Source organism: Rhopalosiphum maidis, chromosome 2 (genome assembly GCF_003676215.2).
Source record: "Rhopalosiphum maidis isolate BTI-1 chromosome 2, ASM367621v3, whole genome shotgun sequence".
NCBI classification, from domain to species: Eukaryota; Metazoa; Arthropoda; class Insecta; order Hemiptera; family Aphididae; genus Rhopalosiphum; species Rhopalosiphum maidis.
The window spans coordinates 42,813,357-42,838,714 of NC_040878.1; the positions used below are offsets into that span (position 1 = coordinate 42,813,357).

The following is a 25,358-nucleotide window of genomic DNA, read 5'->3' on the forward strand; positions in this document are numbered from 1 at the left end:
ATCAGCTGGCACATAATATAGTATTATCAATAGAATAATTATTAAGGAAAACTTATTGTTACTTATTGTTAGTCATAGATGATAATTCTTAAGCCCATCATAATACTGCTATTTTTATTCGACGGATAAACCTGGTTGGGACTTAGGTCCAACACAGCAATTGAAGAGCGTTTACAGACGAGTGACGAGTGTTTGCATAGACGTGCACAAATCATGAATACACGATATTGATATTATTAATAAAAATGTATGTGCGTCTTATTAAATATCACGTGATGATCGTTATACATTAACAATACAAAACTTTATAAAAAAAAAAAAACAATGATTAAGACATATTATATACATTAACAATATATCTATTTTACGAGCCACGATATAGGTACATTAGGTATTATCATTAAGTATACTCATAATCGTGAATAGTTGTGATTAGCGTGTGCACTGTACAATATACGGTTAATTATAAATAATAGTATTATTATATATATTTAGCTAAAAAATAGAAGTGCTAAAACCCAAATGGATAATAGACATCGGAAACAACGAGACGAAAAATACATTTAAAAAATACACTAATAAATAGGAATGATAATGCACGCAGATCAATAAAGAGAACAAATTATTATTATGTATTGTTTTATTTTTAAAAAATAATAATGAATAGATTTATTTATACCAATTACACCTACTTACCTTATAGTCGTTATGCAAATATCTACTGTTTATGCATATATTCTATAAAATCAAATATTGTATTATAATAATCATACATTGTATACCTATTACATTATTATTTATTAGGTAATAGGTAATCATTTTGATTAAATAATCCTGCACACTGTCCGTGATGTGTGTTTTAGTTGTAGATACGCATTGCACTATCTCAATTAGCTTGTAGAACAAACCATACAATTCAGAATATTATATAAAAATAACGTATCACGTATGATAATAATCAATCATTTTTGTTATTAAACTAGACGTATAAATCGTAGGCCATGATTTTGTGTCACGACTTATACTCTACAAGACTGTAATTAAAACATTACCACCCAGACAGAGCTGTAAACTACCATTAATTATGATAATTACTTACCTACGTAATTGTTGAAGTTCTAGCTCAAATAAAAAAATGTATGGGTATAAACTAATTCTTTTAACGTAAACCACTCATTATTTCTAAAAATTTTAATGTTTTTATTCAATTGTTTAAAAATAATATTTTTTTAAAAACAAAATAATCACTATTATTAAACGTGTTTACTATCATATAAAATATTATTAATTTTATATTTCTACGCCGAATATTTTTCTGAGTATTTTTTTGTATAAAAAAATGTTGATGAGCTGAATGGAGTGACCAGGATTTTCCCGCAAATATTAGTCCATTAGTCCATTTATTTAAAATTTCAATACTTACAAGTAAAATTATTAATTAACTGCTTGCTTTAAATTCAATTTTAATTCATCAAACAAATTTGAAAAATATTCAGCTTATATGAAATTAAAAATGTACCTATGTATTATCTAATCACACAGTCGTTTAAGTATTTAAGACTCGAGAAACGATAATGATTAAAAATAGTAAAAAATATAATTGTTTTTTACTACTTATTACTTATTAGTTACCAGGTACCTATTTGAAAAATAATATTTTCAAAATCGTTAGTAGTTTTTCAAATAGTGATTGTCTTATGTTAATAAATCACAACAAATGACATACATAATTATTGTTAATAAAATATATTGGTATTGAGATTAGCAACAGACGTGAAACGATGAGATACAAGAAGTACATGTTTATTACCATTGTTAAACAAATTTTGTTGTGATTTATTATGACCATTGGCAATCTGTGTTGGATTTGGTACAAATCTTTAAGATATCGGCTACTTAAATTTAAATTTAAACTTAGAACTAGGACGTTTTACAAACTTGTAAAAGTTAACGCTATATTGCTCAAAAAGTCAGAAAACTGACTTGATCCAAGTTAAAAGAGAAAAAAATGTTGAATTTCAGTGTATGAACATATTTTTGCAGAGATCATTTGAGAAAAATATATAAACAAATTTATATCACGGATAGTCAAAAAATCAATACCAATTATTACCGTTAGAACCCTTGAAAATAACATTAATTTTTTTTCACAAAATTACAAACATCTACATAGAACATTTAAAATAATACTTGATTTTTTATACTCTGTTCAAATAATTATCTTAGTAAGACACTCACAATATATGTGTAATAATATACAAATATATTTAAATGTTTTGATGTCTTTGTACTTACAACATGGTCTTAACAATTATACTTATAGTAATAATTATAACAAAACATATACAATATACATACAACTTAAATGTGCAATAATCAAACCAAATAAATTCAAACAGCATTCATATTTCTCGTGTTATTAAATAAATTATTATACACCAATTATTCACCTAATTTTTCCATTTCTAATTATTGTAAAGTGTATGAAATAATAATACATTATATTTTAATTGTCTTGCTATTTGAAAATACAGGGGTAATTTTTTACCACTGCATAATATATATTTTAATTAACATAATATTATATTCATTTTAAAATAAAAGCTTCTAAAAATAATTGTAATTTAAAATTACCAATGATATCATTATACCATGCATAGAATGATACCTAACCAAAAGAAATATAAAAATTGATTTATGGAACCTCAAAAATAATAAATATTAATATATTTGAAACTGAATTTTTTTAATATCTGAGAAATGTATGAATATTTTCATTAGTAAATTTAAAAAATCATGATTTATTAAAAATTTAAAATAAGATCCCACACAGTACTAACCTCAGTGTACTGTAATTTAATATTTATAACTCTGAATTAAGTATTAACTTTACTACACAAAATTGATTACAAGTAAAATTCATAGTTTTTTAAATGTCTAATAATTTATTATTCATACAAATTCATTTTTTATTAAAAAAAATTGTAACACAATTAACACATTTTAATAATATGATAATAGGTAATTTAGTCATTAACATGAAACTATATTTTAGAGTTGGCATCACCATGAAATAAAATATAAAAAGATAAATAAAAGAACAGCATATTAATTGATAATAAATTATTTAATAATACTAGAATTATATACTGGTGGGATATATCTTAACAATATGGTGAAAAAATATTAAAATTCAGTTAGCATAACACATAGATGATATCTCATAAATATATAATAATTAAAATTAGAATGTTCAACTCATTTTACTATTAAAATAAAATAACAAACTTTAAAAAAATGAACTATAACACGCAATGCTTTTAATTTTATTTTAACATAGTTTATAATTAAATACAACCACTAGAGTGCCATAAAGGAATTAACCAACACAATTTGGTTTCAATTGATAATAAATTACTTATACTTAATACATAATATAAGAATGGTAACTTTGTGGAAAACCAAGATAATAGTTACTGGTTGCCAATAACACACATCCTTAAACAGTATTTAATTAGAGAACCCTCATCACTTGTCAGTCTACATGAAAATCTTTTATTTTTATATCTTGCACAATAGCTTCATCCCATGGTCCGTAAATGTTGTCTTTGAATGAATGCCATTTAACAAAATAGTATGGGCACATCAGATTAATGAATAAGACAGTGAGTATAAATAGTCCACTCATTAATGATGACACCCTTACACATAATACAAAGGTAACAGTTACAAATGACAATAAGATGGTAATGGAAGATTTGATCGGCGATAAAAGTATCGGTGATACAGCAAAACACTGTACTGCTATTGTAATAAACACAAACACGTGGAAAGCTGTTTGTAGTCTTGAGCACAAACAGATTGAACCGAATAAGGCAGCATTTAATGACAGTGATGTTGATACTATAACTGCGGAAACCCCATAGTCAAAAAATACAAGATGTACACACATCATTACCGTAGTTGTGGCATATATGGTGTCAGTGCTTATAGTTTCGGTTAATGTTTTCAACACAGGTGATAAAATATAACCAGATACCACAAATGCACACGCAGATTTCATCAACCATAATGGAATTGTTTTGCAATTTTCATAAAGCAAGAGGTAAATGATAAAACTAAAACTTGTAGTAGAAATTAGCAATAATAGCGGAGAAATTAAATTGCAATTCAGAGCATAAAAAGATAATGCAAAAATTACCACTATACATAATCTTTGAGTAATTAAACCAGCTCCAAGGATTGCTTCTAGAAGTGTAAGTTTTCTAACATGAAGGTTTTTTCTCAATTCTTCTAAGAAAGACTTATCGGTATAGTTATCTGGATAACCTTCATTGGAATAAAGGTTCTTTTTCCATGGTTTAAGCTTTAGGTGACCACGAGGGTGACCATTACAAATAGTTCCATTTTGATATTTTACTTTAGTCGAATATTGGGATGACTTGACAATGCCATTATCTAAAATAAAACAATTTTATCATTAATAAGTGAATTTTATTTTAAATATCTGATCAAAAAAATATACAATCCTACAATTTTAGAAAATTTCATGTAGAGTATAACGTAAAAACTATATGGTTTAATTTAAAATTAAATAAGAACTGTCTTTTAATTTAAAAAAAAAAAAAACTAGTTTAACAAGATTATTTTCATATGCTCTAAAAAGGTTAAATTAGGTTAAGTGGACAAATGCTAAAAGTTAATAGTTTCAATTGATGATTTATATAATTACCTATGTTAACTTAGTAAATTGTACAACAATATTTATTTTATTTTCCATTCAATGTAAGATACCCACTTACATGTTGCGGTCCAAAATTTGAATCATTTATAGATAAAAATAAACAGGTATATTATTGATATTTTTATACAGAACCAGCTGAATAGGCTTGTGAATAGGCTAAATAGACTTTTCCCATGTGTAGTTTTAAACTAAAATGCAATTATTTGTATAATATTTACTATAATTTGTATAATTTAAAAAAATTGTAAAAAAACTCAATAGTGTTGTCAGAAATTTAGTACATATAAAATACCTATTCTCGTATATAGTATACATAAGGATAAGAATAATATAACATAAAATATAGAAATTATATATTGAACAACATTTAACTGATTGAATTACTTAGGTATAGCTAAAAAATTACATTAAATATTATCATAAAAACAATTTTATGGGTTTAAAATTCATAAATTATTTGAAAAACATAGAATATAATATGCATTATTATAGATATAGTTTCAATATTTTTGAATCATATAGATAAGCTATTTTTTTAATTATTCTATAATTTTGGGAACAAATTATAGAAATAAAATGAAAACACAAAAGTAAATATTGTAGTTGACACTATAACATTCCATGAAAAAATCAACAGAAAATCAAAATAAAATACATAGCTTACCAAATAATAATTATTCATAATGTAGTATTAAGTAAATACTAAACATAAAGCAATGTTACTAAATAATATAATTTTTCAAATAAATGTTATCTATTTATTTTGAGCTTATAAATAAATTTGTTTTCTTAAAGAAAAACATACTCTTTATGATACTGATGTCTTTATAATTATAGCATGGCATATTCGGGTAGTTTATAGACATAGTTTATAGGAAAACATATAGTTTGTAGAGAGAAAAAGAAAGCATTTTATCACATGTTCTGCTTTATTTATGCATAAATCTACTTATTTTTCTATTTCTTTAAATTTTTAAGCTTTATTTCTATGTTTAACTCGGTTTAACATAAATTTATCAATAATACACGATTTAAATAAAATTAAATACAATATGATAATTGATTGGTATCAAATGAAATATTTTAAGAAAATTGAAATATATCATTAATATATTATCTATTAAATCTATCATTATCTATGAGAACCTACCTAATAAAATATTACATTTTTAAAACTTAAATTAACTACCCAATACATTAAATTATGTCAAAAATCAAAATAACACAATTACTGATGTTGAGTGTTGGTATCATAAAAAAATCAAATGAATTATACCATTATGCAATAGGTAAAAATTGAATATATTAATAAAACATTACCTAAGCAATCCAAACAAAGCACCAAAAGCACTGTGATCTAAAATTTAATAAATTATTTCAGTGATATAAATGTAAAATAAAAAAAATATTATTTATTAAAATATTCCTTAATATACCTAATAAGTAAAATATAAAATATAAATTATTACTATCACAATTTTTGGCTTTTTTACTAAGGCTTTAATCTTTATTACTCCTATCATAATTTTCATTGATTCTTTAACTGATTGTTGAAGTTATAGTATTTTTTCTTCACTTTTCATACTATTATACAATGGATTTGAACTCTAAAGATAAAGTTACATTTTATTCAAAATATTATGTTTTTAATGCCTATATCATTTTCTTTAAGATGTTTGGAGTTTTTATTTTTAGTTTCATGTGATTTCCACTTATTCGCTCAATTGATATATGCAGCCACAGATATATGTAGTTTTTTAACCTATTCTATAATACAGCTATTGAGGACTATTTGATTATGACTAAATCAATAATTTGTTATGAAAAAATTAATAAAAACAGGCAATTAATCTTAAAATAATTTTGTTCGTTATACACGTTTGGGAAGCAAATAAGCGGGTATGTTGAAAAAATAAATTAAAATTGTACGTTTCTGAAATATTTATAAAAAGTTTTTTGTATTAAATTTAATTCAGCAATTATATAGATAACAAATAAAATAAAATATGTAATGTATACCAAAATTTTCTCAGAATAAGAATACTCATTAAATTATTAGATGAAATTAACGATGTCTTCAAATATAGATAAATTATTTAACAGAAAAATATCAATTATGTAGATACAAAAAAATGAACATTTTTAAACAATTTTAGTTATTTGTGTAGGTACTATTTATTTCTTTATTTACATAGTAATTGCTTTAATTTTTAGAAAAATGATTTTAACCACCTTTTTTTATTTAAATTTTAGACCACTGTGCAGCACGTGATGATGATGACGAACACAGAAAAGTGATTAGATTATAATGATTATATACTAAAAAGTGTAGGTATGGTCGGAAAACTGTCTGCTATATAAAACTCTACGGCTAGCCGGACTTAGTGTTCCACTTACTTTTACCGGATGACAGGTACGTCGATTTGGTGACATCAGTCATACATGACATCAAGGGACTGCAGTTGAACAGAAACATGCGTGTCGCGATTCAACGGCCTCGGCGACGTGAACGGCGGCGGTGGAACCGTCATCAACTGATAAAAATGCCGACGGAAACACAAACCAAATGCAAATGATCGTTTACCCAAAGACGAGTCAAACATAGTATTTAATATTTTGTTTACCAGCGAAGCGCACACGCCTCTGAAATCACAAGATAATCGTTACTAATGATATGCATTGTACCTATTATCATAATATATTATTATTCATCATATTTTATCGTAGTTGTCGTCTGTATAGTTTGACTGGTTTCGTCATTCGTTATGGTATGTAATAAAATAACATTTTTACTATATTATAATTATCATCAACGTTTGAAGGACTCCGCTGATAAGAAAGTGATAATGTCGACGACGGCGATGCGCTGTTCACGCACAAATCATGGATCTTATCTTATAGCAGGAAAAATGTCGCATTTTCCATGACGTCGTTATGTCGTTTATCAATTTCCACGATATTATAGTCCACTGCAGATAAAATATCTAAAATAATATTGATTATTGATGAAGACGATGAAGTATTGAACACGAATAATTAAAGTATACGTAATAACTAATAATATATAATAATTATAATGTAAAGTACATTTTAATTCGTGGTATTGAAGACTGAGGTACTGAGAGTACCATGTATTATATAATAATTTACTATTGTAGAATAATTTTTAATTTTTTTTTTGTATGGTAAATAATTGTTATATACGTCATGGGAAACAGTTTTAAGACTTTACAAATAATATTATTTGAATTGCTACAAAATTAGTAACCACTAAGATCGTTTTTTTGTTTAAATAACCTAACCTATAGGCTAGGTATATAACCTATTTAATTTTTTTAAATTTAAAATTCAAATATCTATATAATAAAAAAATGTTGCTTATTCTTTTTCGGAATGTGTTAATGACAATAAGAACATTATGAGAAAATATTTATTACAATAGTACCTGTAATAGTGTAGTCTGTATAATCTATATCATTTATCTCTTACAATATTTTATATTTTTACTAACGATTTTCTAACAGTAATTTCACACTTGAACATATTATTATTACTGTTAGTCGACGATGCAAAATTTTACAAAAATATTAGTTAGTATTAAACTACAGTTTGATTTAAATAATATTTATTGTTTATAAAAAATATCAAGAGATAAGAGAATAAATTTTATTTAAATTTAAATAATATTTCAAAATAATTAATACTTTACAATTATATTTTATTTCTTTTTCTATTTTTAAACCCACTTAATTTTATTTTATTATTCTCTGGGAAAAATTAATTTTTCAAAAGTTACAATATGCCTACCTTTATAATATACTCGTACAGTCGTATATGATACTGGGGTCTGGGATAAAATATGATTTACAATTTTCTTTCAATGATCATTTACATTTTATTAGAAAAGGGCTTTCGCTAAATAAAGTTTTTTTAAGGTGGTCTTTTAGACGTTTTAGAGATATCTGCATTTCCTGCATTAGTCTGATTTCATCTTGACTATATAATTTATATGCACTACTTATTTGTATAGTCAAATTGCACATTCAATAGGCGCAACTAGGTCAATATTTTGGATGCTGTATAATTGTAAAGAATTCCCAGACACCACACTATATATTCATATTAAAAATAATTTTAAATATGTATATTTATGGACTATTCTTCGACATGTGTATAATGTGTAATGTGTAAAACACTATTACATAGCTTAACAAAATAAAATCGTCACAACTGTTTTAACACAGTTTTTCTGTCAAGTAATTTAAATTGATATTATGTAGTTTAGTCTTCAGGTCAACGTGATTCGCTTTCTCGAGTCTCGATTACTCAAATCTACAATAACGCCATTATTGTAATTATTTTTATTCAGTTGAGTACTTTTAAAATCGGGCTGATTCAAACTAGAAGTAAACTACAACATAAAAATAAAATACATAGATCGGCTAGATCATCATCAATTTATTTTTCAGTATTTTTTTTTTTAATACTTTATATAAATACCTATACTTCGGCACATCTACTATAACTTAATATATTATTTTAATATTATTTATTTTAAAATATGGGTAGTAGACTAGTAGGTAATATCTATTGGTAATAATATAAACAATAAAATATTTGGTTTTTATAAAAATACCATAAGAATTTATTAACAACTAAATTTAACAATTTACTTGTGTTAAAACGAATTATAAAGCAGGAAACCATAAAACGCGTTCGAATTCATAACTTGTTATCTTGCATCCTGCGATAGATAAAGAAAAATAGTATTAACCTGAGGCCTGTGTTCAAAATATTCCATCAGTCATCATTTATCAATGTATAATATAATAATATTATTATGATTATTGAACACATATTTTACACATATAATATAGGTGTGTACAAACTTTTTTCACGGGGGATTATGCCTGCAGCTTATCTCAAATAGCTCAATCTTTGACTTCCTTTAAAAGGGCATAAATCAAAAATGTTTTTAAATTAATTTTCACACAATTAAAAAATGCACAAAACAATAGTCAATACATGTATGAGTAAAAATATAATTTTTTGAAATGTATTGCTAATTAATAGGTATGAATTTAATTTACGTAATATTCTATTATAAATAGTTTTCTATTAATAAATCTATCTATTTATTATCTTTAATAAAAAGGGTATACATTTTTAAACTCTTAAATACGTAAGCTTAACTGATTTTTGTTTGTAATAAGGTTTTTAAACTATACCTAAATTAAAAGTAAAGACAAAAAACCAAAAAAAGAACAACAAACCTGCAGCTAGTCCGGCATCCCCCTACGCACGCCAATGCTGTTCTATTGTTCTATACAACATTAAATAAATTAAAAATTATTTTATATTATTTTGTAGCTAGGTACATAATAGGCAAGTTCCACAAATCACCTGTGCAACCTTTTCTAATTACGTCATGGCTTCATACCAATAATGCTACATATATACCCTATAATATAAACGCTACAGTTTTAAAAAGGTTCATAATAATTGCATTCGATTTAAAACGAAAAAAGTCTACTACCTAACGAGTTTACCAATAAATTGGTATTGATTTATTGAATTGTATTCCTTAGGAAAATATTTACAAAATAATGTACTCGAGATTATAACCACTCCTAGAGATAAACAATAAACTGTAAACATTATAACCTATACCTGGCTACTACATTACTTAATATTTCAAGATTTCCTATAAATGAAATACCTTTTTTTTTTTTATTTGTTATTATTTGTTATATATAGGTAGAGTATAAAATAGTTAGCTATATAAGTATTATAGAGTATAGGGTAGAGATGGCCAATTTGCAGCTCACGAACCTGCACGTTAGCTCTCGTCATTGTCAGATGCGGCTCGCGTTTTATTTATAAAATTAAAATTTACAAATCATATTATTATTATTATTATAAATTTAAATATTTAGGTATATAATTTTTACATTTATGAAAAATTATCAAATTGTATAAAATGTATCATTGTATTTATACAATAAGTGGCCCATAAACCTATTCATGTTGACCACCCCTCGTATAGACTATAGAGTAAATAAAATACTCGTAAATTCCTTAACACTTTATTGATGTAATTATTTACTATAAATTGTTATTGTAAACATGCTTACTATTTTTATTTTAAATCATAATAAGTAAAAAAAAATTATAAACTAAAATTAAATCGTATAGGTACTTTTGTCTTTTTGTCACGAAAATGGCGAATTATATTGGATATTATAGTAATTATTATATATTATATACAATCAAATACACCATACACCGAATACCTAATACACCACTGCTTAAAATATTAACTGCAGTTTTTTTTTCTGTATTATATGTGGGTTATCTCGGTGTTTTTAATCAATGAATTAACAAAACAATAAACGAAAAAACCAGTAGAATATACGTAAATCGAAATTAAAGTTTTTAAATTGTTTTCAAGATTTAATCTCATTATATTTAATATACAAATACAAATACAACAAGTGTATACAACCCAGTTGTACATTAAATAATATTTTTTCCAAACGATGGAGTAAAATAGCCATTCGTTAGCTTTCGAACGGTGAACTGCGCCTTAAAAAGAACGTAGTTCAACATAAAATTATCGCGGAAAACATGGTTACGATAGACGGTACTCACACCACACACTAAAATGAAAATTCTAGAAACCGTATTACAAAAAATACACCGTCCGACCATATACTTGAATATAATAATAATCAATAATTACTAATTATTATTATCATTATATTCAAGTATACCTGTATTTGTATAGATAACTTAATTTAACCAATTAACTGAATTAACTATACAAATCAAATCTATTTGAATAAAATAAGTTGTACTATAGGTTCACAATCTATCATAGCTATATTGCAAAAAAAAAAAATAGAACTTAATTTACTATATTTTATTGTGAATGTAATCTTTAAGTGGGACTAAGTATGATCCAAGTTCATTGATAGCTCAATATTAATTCATTATTTATTTATTTTTAATATTACCCAGGTGCAATCAGTGGCGTGCTCACGGGGGGGATCAGGATGTCATGTACTCCCATTTGGATTTTTTTGTAATGATATATTATCTACATGAAAAAAAAAATATAAGGTCTGTGACAAGTCAAAAATAAATATCCCTCTCCCCCCTTTCAAAAAAGCTGACCATGCCACTGGGTGTAATAAATATAATAATAATAATAAAAAAAGTCTTATCTATTATTATCTAGTGAGATTCGTATGATAAGAAAGTTGCGTCTATACATTTTCAGTCAAAATAAAAACATTTTTAATAAATTTAATTTTTTTCATCACAGCAATTATTCTATATTCGAACACCTAATTTAGGAAATATTGTTACTTTATATTTTATAATATTGTTCAATCTTCAATGTTCATATATTTCATTCAGATTTGATACTAAAAATGAAACGTGTAACAACGCTCATTATTTACGTATAACTTGCTGTAACTCAAAAACGAATTATTGTAAATTTTTGAAATTTTTACCAAATATTTATATTAGCGTTATCTATTTACTATTGAATTTTCAAAATATTTTAACTTTTTTTAAGCTATTTATATAGACAATTGAAAATCTCCATTTTTCTGTTTTTTTTTTGAAATGTTTACAAAAAATTTTGCAATCCAAAAAATTTTTAAAAATTTATTACAAGGTTTGTTGTAAATTGTACTTATTGCAGTAAAAAAAAAAATCAAAACTCGTTTGTTAAAATTTTTGTTTATAGGCATTTAAAATTCAAATGTTTATACATCAAAATCGCGAAAATTTGCAAGGAAATTATATATATTCTTATAATATATAACATTTTTGTGATTTATACCTAAGGTTAAAAACCCAATTCAAGGTTATCCATAAGTTTTCCTTTAAAAAAAATTTTAGCGTCAACATAGAAAACTTTTTACAAGCGTATGAAATTGTTTATGAAATCGCGTAAAATAACGATATAATACAATTTAAATATAGGTAATAATTATATAATATATCCTACTAATTATCCTAGACTGACAAATCAACTCCGTTCAGAATCATTTTTCGTATACAATGATACCTGTCATTGCATTCAAATTTAATATATCCATTATATAGCAACCTACTCTCTATTATCTCTATTATAGGTACAGCAGAGCAATACCCATTTGCCCACCCTTTTTTATTTTTGACAATATTATACTACAATATAAATTTTAAATTTGATATTAACTTATAAATTAGTAATAAATGATAATTTTAGAAAGAGGCGATCGGGCATCGCCCCTATTTACAAGCCGCCACTGCAGTACTTTCCTTCTTGGAACCAACAACCACGTATTATATTATTATATTTTATTATAATTAAAAAAAAAAACAATGAGAAATTTAAATACGGATTTACAAATTGTGTGGTAGTCGCGAGAGTGATTTTCGTTCGACGTCGAAAAAGACGAAGTTCACGCGTAAAAAACGGGTACGCGTGACAAAATATAAATGTGATGGTGTTAACGAACGGTTGGTGAACGATACTGAACCCACTTACACTAATACACAAGTAAAAGCTCAATTACTCAGAGTAATGATTGCAATGTCAGGATTATCTAAAGTAGAAAGAATTAAAACGTTTTAGGTATAAAGCACGAAACAGTGTATTTTACAATATAACAATATAACAGGTTAAACAAAACTAGGTGCAACCATTTTCTTATTCTGTGGTGCAACGACTAGATATTAATATAATACTGTAAAATTTTTTGTTCTTTTATGGATGTCATTTTCTATTTTTATTTGGGTACATATTTGGTGTATAAATTTGTATTGTACAACTGTTTCCACAAACAACATTCACTGGTGTCGAGCCAGTGATATGGTCTTAGGTATGTCCAATTCCTAGAAAACACATTAATCAAAAATTGTCTTATTTTTCAATAAATCAGGACAAATAATTTGATTGTTCGGCTTAATGACATAGCCAATACAATTTTTAAAATAAAATAATAATCTAAAAATTATAATTTTTATCATCGTTTACATAGGTATAATAATTCTCATAACAAAATGTTCTCATACCTTATTGTGATCTAATGAATATAATAGAATATCAGTTAATACTGCAAGGCCAGTTCCACCGACTCCTGCACTATAATGGACAAAAATCGGTAGATTACGATTTTGTCCCGTAGGTGTTTCTTGGATTGTCTGCTCACGTACTGAATTCATTTCTTTCAAGAAACCTATTGACAAAACAAACATTCAGTTACAGATAAATGTTTATTCTACTATTAAGAACTAGATTGAGAATACTATAAGCATGCAGCTTTCATTTAAAAAACATCAAGATGAAACACACGCAGTTTAATAGCCACAGTCTGCAATGTAATAACATCTGTTGCTACTTTAACCAATATATATTATGGGAATTATTCGTACTTTTTTTTATTAAATACATGTAATATTATGAACTAATTTAAAATTGTACAACTTGTAAAATTATGCTTTCATATAAAGCATATATGTGTGTACATTTAGTATCAAACACTTAATATTACACTTATTTAAATTACAATCAAATTAAATAAAGATTTTAACACTATCACTACAGTGAACAGACTATGCATAAATATGTTCATAAAATATAAAATTATGTAATATTTTATATCCAGTACATCAGATGAAATAACAATTAATAATAGATTATTAAATTTAATTATTTGTATAAATAACAAACCAAATAGTTCTTATACTATGCAATTTAAACTGTTTAAAGCATCAGTAAATAGGATACAGTATAAAATATGGCTGTTTAACTGCGCAATTTTTTTTTTCTGTAATGTTTTTGTTGCTAATAGAGTTTAATATATCTTTTAAATTTCGATTCTACAAATAAGTATCACTAATCAAGAAAATTTGAAATATCAGTAGGACAATCCTGCTCGACCCATTGATCATACCGCAAATGCCATACACTTCTTGATCGTCTAGATGAGTTGTGTTGGAGTTTTAATTTACTAGTAACACAATGACCAATCTCTTGCATTGATTGTAGACACACATAATACTAAAATAAAAGTTGATAAATTTAACTTGTTGCCACGATAAGTATTGATAAATATTAAGAGTGAAAAAAATAATTTGTTTACCTCCCCAAATTGTACAGAATGATCAGCAACTGTTGGGAAGTATTTTTCATAATTTTCGTCTATAGTATTAACTTTGGGTAGGGACAAATCAAGGACAAGGTGTACTCAAGCCTACCATACCATTTGCCAAAAATGATTCACTGTACTAGGTAATGGGGTCTGTGTAACTATATAATCTCTGTTCATTTCCCACTGATGCCTGATAACATCAAAATTCAGAATTTAAAAATTAAAAATTAATAAATATAAAAAACACAAATTAATCTAACTTACGGTAATATAAGATGCATTTATACATCCATATCGATTTTCTTTACTTGGTGATAGATGAACACGATTTTCTTCATAAGGCAGAATATCCTTGAGTCTATATAAATATTTTTATCAATATGTAATCCACAAAAAAAAAAAAAAATAAATAAAATAAATACCTATTCCTTGAATAATTTTCTTGTACATAAACTGAAAAAAATTCTACATTTGATTTAACTTTAGTTATTTTATCAAATTTATGAAATAATTGTGTATCTTCTAGTTTATGATCTAAGATTTGGCACTAAAATTGTAAACAAATAATCAAGATTTTTTATAATTGTAAAAATGTAAATTAACTATAATCTATACCATAGTATCTTTAGAAATAGTTGAAGGTATAGGAAGTCGTGGAACAAAAGAGTGCCATTTGTTAAATTCCTCTATACTTATATCACCATTTCTGCTTAAAGTTTTACTTTTTACCTCACCACTTAACAAACCTGCCCACTTTTGGTGATTTTCATTCCTTCCTTCTTTTTTCAGTATTTCTCTACTACTGCTTTAGTTTGAAGAATCTAAAAATGTAATGGTAATTATTATTATTAATAATAATAAAAAGTAAATGTCTATTAAATTTACTTAAATATACTATTTTCTATGATAATTCAAAACATAATTAATAATATATTTACCAAAAGATTGCTCTGCTGAATGAATAATTGATGTTGAAATTACTTGTGATGAAACATTAGAATTACTGCTCACATTTAAAGTATTGTTTTTCATTGGTAAAACATTATTTTGTGTTTTTTCCACAGTAATTACTTCCTTTACAGACTGCACTTGTTGAGGCACCTTACAAATCGGTGCTTTGGTCTTGGAAGATAATTGTGCATTAGATGTACGGCTGCGGACATCTTTAGAATTCGAAGGCAACGGTACATTTTTATTAATGAGTTCGGTGCATTTATCTAGAACTATTAAATGATTAACTTATTAGAAATTTTTCATCATGCTAATGAAGTTAGGAGTTTCTATTTTTCTAATAAACAAATTGTATTATTAAACGAAAATCAATTTCATTAATTTCAATTTCTAGCAAATATCATACATAAAGTACAGTATAGAGCGTCGATTATTCGCATTAGTTGTGACCGAGGGGGAGGGGTGCGGATAATTTATTTGTACAGATAATTAAGTAAGCATTAAAAATAAAGTTATAAACTAATTTACTGTGTATATAACGTACCTATAATATTATATATAAGCCATTGAAGATAATAAAATAATCTTGCATTTCATAATATATACACGATAAAGTTAACATAAAAAATAATAAAACTGAATTAAATTAAACAAAAAATAAATTTGTACAAAAATTTTATGAGGTGAATAATTAACGAGCCGGATAATTGATGTGCGATTAATCGATCCGATCCTCGACTATAATTTTATTAATACCATTATCATTGAAATTTATGACTTAATTGAAAACTCTTATGGTTAAAAATTACCACCTGACCCAAAAGTTCTTTATCACCCTAAGTGTACATGTGAAACTATGATATAAGTTTATTTAAATATGGTTTTTCATCGGAAATCTACAGAGTGGTTCTTTAATCATAACACTCATAATTTCAAAAAGTATTCGTGTTTTTAAAAACATTTTTTTCCATACTTTCAAGTTGTTACAAAACCAACGATTTTATTAAAAAATTATATTTTTAAATATTTTTTATCCTTAATTTTTAATAAGTTTTTTTACTTTTTTGAATGACAACATAGAGTTTTAATTTCTTATTCCAAAGCAGAAGAATTACTGAATATTTTGGTACATAAAAATCGAATTTAGGCAGGGCGAGTAGTTTATGAGTTATTAAAACAATAACAATAACATGTTTTAAATAAAAAAAATAAATACTAATCTTATGCTAAGGGTAGAAACTTACAGAGGTTAAAAAGACTTTTACATATTTTTATAAAATATTCTAATTAAACCCCGATATTAATAATATTCTTTAATATATATTATTTACCAGATATTTTTTCATAATCTTTTTTTTTTTTAGTTCTTCCATCTTGCTAACAGAAAACCATTTGTCTTTTGCAGCAATTATACATGGCAGTGCCAGAAAACCTAATGTTAGCATGATTTATGATTTCAGAAAATACAAGAAAATATTTAACAATAATAATTATGCACCATACTTTTGTCAACTGTTTACGTGGTTATTTATAACGCGTTCATTGTTTATAATTTCCGCTATCGAATGGCCAGTATGGGTGATGATAGCCAGAGTATTTTTACTACAATATAATAAAAAAATATAATATATTATTACGTTTTATATAGGGCAGTGGTCTTCAACCGGTTGTTCACGACCCACTTTTGGGTCGCAATAAGTCTTTTTTTAAATAAAAATAAAATTTATAAAATTATATAAGGTAAACAAATCATTTTTTAATTATTAAACTTAGAAAATTAATAAATGAAAATACAGTTTAAAAAATTTTGTATTGTATTCAGTTTTAATAGTACTACCGCAAAGCAGTAAGCAATTTTAGCTTATTTACAAAGCTTACGTGGATCGCGAAAAATTTAGGGCTAAAAAAAGGGGTCACGAGTCCAAAACTGTTGAAGACCACTGATATAGGGCAATAATAGACTATTCACGATAGTTTAAGACGATTAAGTACTACTTATTCAATAATAAATGCACAACAAAGGAATATTTTAAGTATACTAATATTACAAAATGATTAAGACATAAAATATATAACGTTATAATATTATGCTATAAATGATGATAATAATTTTGAAAATTAATTCCCGTAGTTATTATTAAATATAAGTTATGTTAAAGTTAAAAATAGGATTCAAAATAATAAAAAAGAATTTTATCTAAAATTATGTACAATACCGCTCGATACCGACTTTAATTTACTATTTCATATTACAGATATTTTAGTAAAAATAATATCAGGTCAGTGTGGGGTGCCCCTAAATCCGTTGACTGCAGCTTACACCGCTTACGCCTTATGCCGGGTCTGCATCCACTAACAACACTCCTGTAATATACATTTTGTATACTTATATGTATTTAAAATTTTAATTAAACAATACTAAATAAACGTTTATTCATTATTGGATTTTGTAATTTTTTTTTATATATGATTTAAACGCATAAAACGCATATATTGGCTAAAATTATTTGATATTGAGCTTATCATTTTTTTTTAGATGTATAAATTTATTTAGATAAGTAACTACCTATATATCTAATACATTTAAATATTTTTTTAAATATAATAAATTGTTTTTATTTCAGATGTGATGGTCGATGAACCCTTTATGGTTCAGGATTCGGAGATCACGAAGAGTATATAGCTGTTAGTTCGTCAAATACCATCCGCAAGACACGACCCTATCCATCTTAATCGTACTCGCTACGATAATATTACGTGTAAGCAATTTATAGTGTACACTCAATTTTGTTTTTTAGATGCCACCATCATTGGAACGCCAAATACAAGGGCAACAATGATGGTGATGTACCGATTGTACCATGCATTTTTTAAGCTATATTTGACATTTAAAACCTCCTCATAAACTCTTATGCATTATGAGTGCGTACCACTGGTAGGTATGACAAAAAATTGGGAATGGTTGACGGTTTTGTGTATGTACATTATACCTACTACCTACCTTTAGTTATGTGGTAGACCACACATGCGCGGACGCGTGGTAGACGACAAGTGTGCGTTAGACCGAATACGACAAGAATAACAATAATTATACATGAGGTAAGAGCTTCCAACCTAATATAGTTATGAATAACTTATCAAAAAACTGTGCAGTATTACACTGTTGTGTATTAAAGCCATTGACTACTGAGGTAAATGACGAACAACAATACACGATATTATATATTTGTATTTTGTATCAAGCTCAACTGCTCAAGTAAAGCTAAATACCACAACTAACATTAAACGTGGTAAATGTGGTAAATAATGCTAAATAATATCAGATACTAGATATCACGGACCGGTTATCAGTTATCATTTCACCCGCCACCCGACCGACATCTGTTTTGCACGTCGTCGGTGTGACACTAACAATAATAACAAGTATTAAAATTAAAACAATTTCAGCAATAAATATACATTAATAATATAAATATATCACAAAAAAAAATAACAATAATATTTACCAACCGTTAACACAATAAAGTCTAACTAATAGTAATATCTTTAGTTTATGATCATAATAATAGCTTGACACTTGATGGATGACAAATAAAAAAATAAAAATGTAAATGATAATAATTTATATTATAATAATGATATATCGTCGGCCGTCGTCGTTCCTTCTGTCACACCGTCCCCCCCGCGCCATTTATTAACGTACGGTAACGAAAACGAATTTTATCCGCGAAACTTTCGATTACCAACAATGTTCGTAATATCATTATGTACCCGTCGGACACGTCCAAGTATAGACGTCAAATGTTGATCCGAATAAATGTTTTCCTGGCATTGGTAATAGGCAGTGGCCTGCTTTCGTTGGGTAAGTCATTATAGTCTGTGATTCGTCTATTATGCATCTATGTCGAATTTTCCTATTTTAATAATGACAATGGTTTCGAAAAATATTTTATTGTTGTCGTTAATCATTGTATTACCGTTATGAGAAAAAACAGGCCCACATATTACGATGAGAGCAGACCATCGTTTTAAAATGAAAATTACCATTTTTTATTTTCATTATAATTGCCTGCTTCTAATTTTTTATACTACTTATATCTTTGTTATTATTTTATTTTAGTCTTGTTGGCTACTTAGGTAGATTGGTGATACGTTTCTTGTTAATAACCTGATAAATTAATTTTACTATTAAACATTAAAATACACAAATCTATAAAAAAAAGCAACAGCCTTGGGTAAGGTTAATATTGTATTACAAGTATAATGTAAAGATTATCAAAAAAATTTTTGATTCTTATTTGTTTATATTGATACATAAGTTGACCTTTAAATCAGAATTTTAAAAAATGTTGCAACAAAATATTCTTTTTTATACTGAATACTTGTTTAGCATCTTTAGATATTAGGTACTACAATTTTATAAAAATAAAATCTAAACATATAATTGAAACATTTGAATGCAAACCTTACATATTATAAACTGTTATTTATATTTTGATTACCTATTATTTCAGGAATTATCTATTGCCTTATATCAAATAATGGTACTCCTAAACAAGAACTTCAACTATCAAACAATAAAGAGTTTCAGCTCTTTGGATCTGCTGAATCCGAACACAATATAAATCTTATTAATAAGTTGAAAAAGGACCTGGCTATTGCAAATGAGAAAATAGAACAACTTGAAAACAAGATGCAAGGATTTGATGAACGTATTAGAAAGCCTTATCCCAATGTCAAATATTTAAACTATCGTTCGAAAAAGCGTATTCTGGTAAGTCAACAAAAATTTTCCCTCATCCAAATTCATAAATACAATTTGAAAATTAAGATACTATAATATTTAATCTCTTTCTCGTATAGCTATATGCTCTTATTTTACAAATAAAAAATTATAAATATTTATGTCATAATGTTCTTTAGCTAATTTTTTATTTTAATATAATCATTAACTTATTTAATGAGCATAATGAGCCATATTAATGAGATTCTAAAAAAATTGCTTTACTATGAAGAAGGTTTAGTCCTTAAAATTAGAAGTACCTAATCAGAACTATAAAATACTTATTATAATGATTTGTAAAGCAGTTTACCAACCTTAAAATTGTATTTACTGTATATTATATATTTTTAATTTTAAATAATATTGTATTATAATTTTTCAGGTCACTGGTGGTGCTGGTTTTGTTGGATCTCATTTGGTCGATAAATTGATGAAAGCTGGTCATGACATTACTGTCGTAGATAATTTTTTCACTGGTGTTAAAGCAAATGTTGAACAGTGGATTGGCCATGCTAACTTTGAGTTAATTCATCAAGATATAGTCAATCCTCTCTTTGTTGAAGTAGATGAGATTTATCATTTAGCTTCACCTGCATCACCTCCACATTACATGTTCAACCCAGTAAAAACAATTAAGACTAACACGATAGGAACAATTAATATGTTAGGTTTGTAAAAAAAAAAATTATAATATAACAGAATTTATAATAAGATATTGAATAAATTATTTATAATATACATATAATAAAATTCAAAAATAGTAAATGCAATATAGTAATAAACTTTTCCATTATCTTTTATAAGTAATTAAAAATAATTTTATTTTATAAATGTTATAATCTCTGTTTTATAAACATATAACATTTGTGTTCAGCTGTTACAATTTTGTGTCGTTGGCTTTAATATAATAACAAATTATTATATTATCAAATTTAAATTTAAGAACATTGTCTGTGTTCTCAGTTTACTTATTTTTATTTTCAAACTATAAGCTATGATATTTTTAAATTTTATATTTTACATGTTGGTGACTTGCTCAGAAAATAAAATACTGTAAAAAAAAAACACATAATTGTATTACCTCTAAATTTTATAATGGACTAATTAATTTTAATAATAAAGCCAACAACATAAATTTAGAATCACTGAACTCAAATTTACTATGGTGTTTGTTTGAAAGATTAAGCAATATTAAATATATTATATACAATACAATATTTAACATATTAAATAATTAAATATTTTTTCTCAAGTGGTTCCAAATTCACTGCTATTTTTAACTGTAGTACAATTACAAAATTATTTTTAAGAATACTGTTTCTCCTAAAACAAAAATTTTTAAGTTAATACATATTTAAGCCTTCAAATCTATATATGAGGTAGTTTATTTGTAGTTTTTCTATACATTTTTGTGGCTTATTTATATATTATAATAGACAATACTCTACAATAGTCTTGTTTTATTTGAAAATAAATGTATGAATTATAATAATTTGTATAAGAACACATTGAAAAATAATATAGTTCTGAATTATTATACTAAGTACAATTGTATTTTAGGATTAGCGAAGCGAGTCGGTGCCAAAGTCTTGATTGCCAGCACTTCTGAAGTTTATGGTGATCCTGAAGTACATCCACAGCCAGAAACTTATTGGGGACATGTCAATCCAATTGGTATATATTTAATTATGTATAATTATTTTTATCTTATTAGGGCTAAATTGGCCCGATGAGTTACCGAGTAAAACTCAAAAGGCCGGTTATGAGTATTTTTTTCCAATTCGGCGCTGAATGTTATGATTGTAATTTGATGTGATAGCATATTGCTTTGATAGAATCTTATTAAAAATTTTATTTGATACATTTTAGTATTCTGAAAAATATAGCCCAAATCTTAGAATATTAAATGCATATTTTTTTATTTTATGTAGCTTTTTTTAACAATTGTGTGTATTTTAAGTTGATACTTTAAAAATATAAAGCTCATTACTCTTTATTAGTTTTTGGACTAATTAATATTTTTAAACATTGTACTTAATGCATCAATTTCTAAGCCTAAGTTTAACTTTATGTTATTTATTAATTAACATTTTCATCCAATAACCAAAATTATTATGTGATTTAGGTCCACGGGCTTGTTATGATGAAGGTAAAAGAGTTTCAGAAACATTGAGTTATGCATATGCAAAGCATGAAAAAGTATCTGTACGTGTCGCTAGAATATTTAATACCCATGGACCTCGAATGCATATGAATGACGGACGAGTAGTTTCCAACTTTATATTACAAGCACTTCGAAATGAGCCGATTACTGTAAGAAATACAATATCATCAAATGTTCTAACTAATAGTATATTATTTTTCAATTTTCAATATTTTTTTTTTGTAGGTGTATGGTAGAGGTAATCAAACACGTTCATTTCAATATGTATCTGATCTAGTAAATGGATTAATTGCCTTAATGGATTCCAATTATACCCAGCCAGTCAATCTTGGAAACCCAACTGAACATACTATCAACGGTAAGTTTTATTATTGATTCAATAACATTATAAAATTTAAAAATGTTTAGCAAATAAGTATAGAATGAATATAGTTTTATAATACTATATAATTATATAATATAATTTTATTAAGTGTTAAACAATATTTTAATATAGTTATCAATCAAATTTTCATAATTAACCTTACAGTGCATACTGTCGTTCTTGAATAATAACCACTTTAATATGTTCCAAAAAAAATAATAACCAATATTATTTATTAGAAGTCATACAAGTATATGGCCTACTAAAATGTAGATATTTTTAATCTCTGTAAGATAAAAGTAAGTATATTAAGACAAATACATAAATAATATGTACAGTGAAAACTTTACAACGAAAAACTCGATATAACGTAAACATTACATAATAATGGTTGGTTTGCTTTATAACCCATTAGTCAATTCATTCTCAATAACTTGTAGTCACTCTCAATAACAAAAAAATATTTTATGTCTTATAACACAATTTACATGTTATCATATTATAAATTATAAAAGTAATCGACAAAAATGCCAAAATTTCCAAGAACGATTCTTTCATTATTTACTTTTAATATTGTAATAATACCATTATTATCGATATCGAATATATTCATTTTATTATCTACGTAATTTCTAACAAAAATTTTGTTTTTTTTTTTAACCCTCTATTACAAAAACTTTCTTTAACGAAAGGAATCTCTTGAACCCTTCAGATTCGTTATAAAGAGTTTTTACTATATGTGTCCAATGTGTTCATTATGTGTTAATTTAAGTATATTTAAAAAAATATGAAAACTGTACCAAGTCAACTGATAATAGTGCCTAAAGGCTATGGTATATTATTGTAAAAAACATAAATAAATAACAACCACAGTTAAATGTAATTTAAAAACAAAGTTTTTTTTTAATAATCCAATTTACTAGTTAATTTTTGATAATTAATAGTTTATTATTTATATATTACAGAATTTGCTGTAATCATTAAAGGACTGGTTGGTGGAAAAAGTAAAGTAATTACAACACCTGCTGTAGAAGATGACCCACAAAGAAGAAAACCAGATATTACAAGAGCAATGACTTACCTAAATTGGAAACCTAAGGTATTTTTTTATGGTTTTGTAGTTTGTACTAAATTATATTTAGAAATAAAGTGGATTTTATTATACTTGAACTTTCATATTGATCTTAATGTATATAATTATTGATTAATATTATTTCATACGATATAAACATTTTTAAACTTTTTCTTTTTGGCCCTTGAAATGCTAGACTGAAGTCATAACTGTTCCGATAAACTTATTATTATCCTATTAATCCAACTACAAGTTTGGACAGACTATTTAAAATAGTGATTAAACAGTTGTCTTTAATATAATATTATCAATTTCATTCCTGGTTTTAATAAACATTTATAAATTTACATTAATAAAATAATAGAGTAAATTTAAATGTGTATGCTTTTACATACTAAAGTAAATAATATTTAGTGTGTACGTACAGTGTGGCACGTGCACTTGTAAATCTGGATTTTATAATAGTAAAGTGATCATACAATTTAAAACTATAAGCTTTACTTCAATAATCAATGTCTAATGAGCACGGCTTATCTATTATAGTACATATTTTAATCTTTTGATTCGATTATAGCCATTAATTATTTTAAAAACAGTAAATTTATTCAATATAACTAATATAATGTTTGTATTTTACAGGTGGGCTTAAAAGAAGGTTTAAAAATGACAATTGATTATTTTAAACAAGAAATAAAGAAATCACAAAAAAATGTTTGATATACAATATTTAAATATTATATTATATTACTTACGAGTTATTCATTTTTATTTCAATTGGTGTGAATAATAATGTTTTTATATGTTTTATACAATTAATTTATTTTAAATTTGTTAATAATTGAATTTCAACTGATTCTATGAAAATTTAGCATACTATGTAAATGTGACGATTGTTTTTTATTTATATTTATATTTATTAGTATTTTTTGTAAACTTCTGTGATCTCTATAACATTTTGTCTTATTGTGTTATGTAGTTATTTTCCTTTCGTTGCGTTTGTTAAATTAAATCTGTTGAGAAAAATTAATATATATTTTTTTAATTAAAGAATTACTAATTGTTTGTCAGCAAATTACTTATATTAAATCATATAAACTTTAGTTTCCTTCAGTGGTAGATAAAGGTT

At 25.5% G+C, this 25,358-nt stretch overlaps 2 protein-coding genes and 1 pseudogene across 3 annotated transcripts; 1 reads left to right on the forward strand and 2 right to left on the reverse strand.

The window, feature by feature from the left end:
- Positions 1–3,294: 3,294 nt before the first annotated feature.
- LOC113551799 (phosphatidylinositol N-acetylglucosaminyltransferase subunit C) lies at positions 3,295–10,246 on the reverse strand. Of its 2 annotated transcripts, XM_026954289.1 has the most exons (5): positions 10,148–10,246; positions 10,018–10,067; positions 7,538–7,728; positions 7,142–7,387; positions 3,295–4,458 (listed from the first exon to the last, which is right to left on the reverse strand). In XM_026954289.1, exons 4-5 carry the CDS (start codon positions 7,218–7,220, stop codon positions 3,536–3,538), a joined length of 1,002 nt encoding a protein of 333 aa, XP_026810090.1. In that variant the 5' UTR covers positions 7,221–7,387; positions 7,538–7,728; positions 10,018–10,067; positions 10,148–10,246; the 3' UTR covers positions 3,295–3,535. The 2 variants fall into 2 exon arrangements, with proteins under 2 accessions (XP_026810090.1, XP_026810089.1); XM_026954288.1 differs by lacking the exons at positions 7,538–7,728; positions 10,018–10,067; positions 10,148–10,246 and having other exon boundaries at positions 7,142–7,531.
- A 3,189-nt stretch (positions 10,247–13,435) lies between these two features.
- LOC113554156 lies at positions 13,436–19,613 on the reverse strand (annotated as a pseudogene).
- On the forward strand, positions 19,242–25,132 carry LOC113553053 (UDP-glucuronic acid decarboxylase 1). Its single transcript, XM_026956178.1, has 8 exons — positions 19,242–19,711; positions 20,364–20,623; positions 21,015–21,300; positions 22,193–22,306; positions 22,758–22,945; positions 23,022–23,154; positions 24,126–24,259; positions 24,872–25,132. Exons 1-8 carry the CDS (start codon positions 19,615–19,617, stop codon positions 24,947–24,949), a joined length of 1,290 nt encoding a protein of 429 aa, XP_026811979.1. The 5' UTR covers positions 19,242–19,614; the 3' UTR covers positions 24,950–25,132.
- Positions 25,133–25,358: the final 226 nt, after the last annotated feature.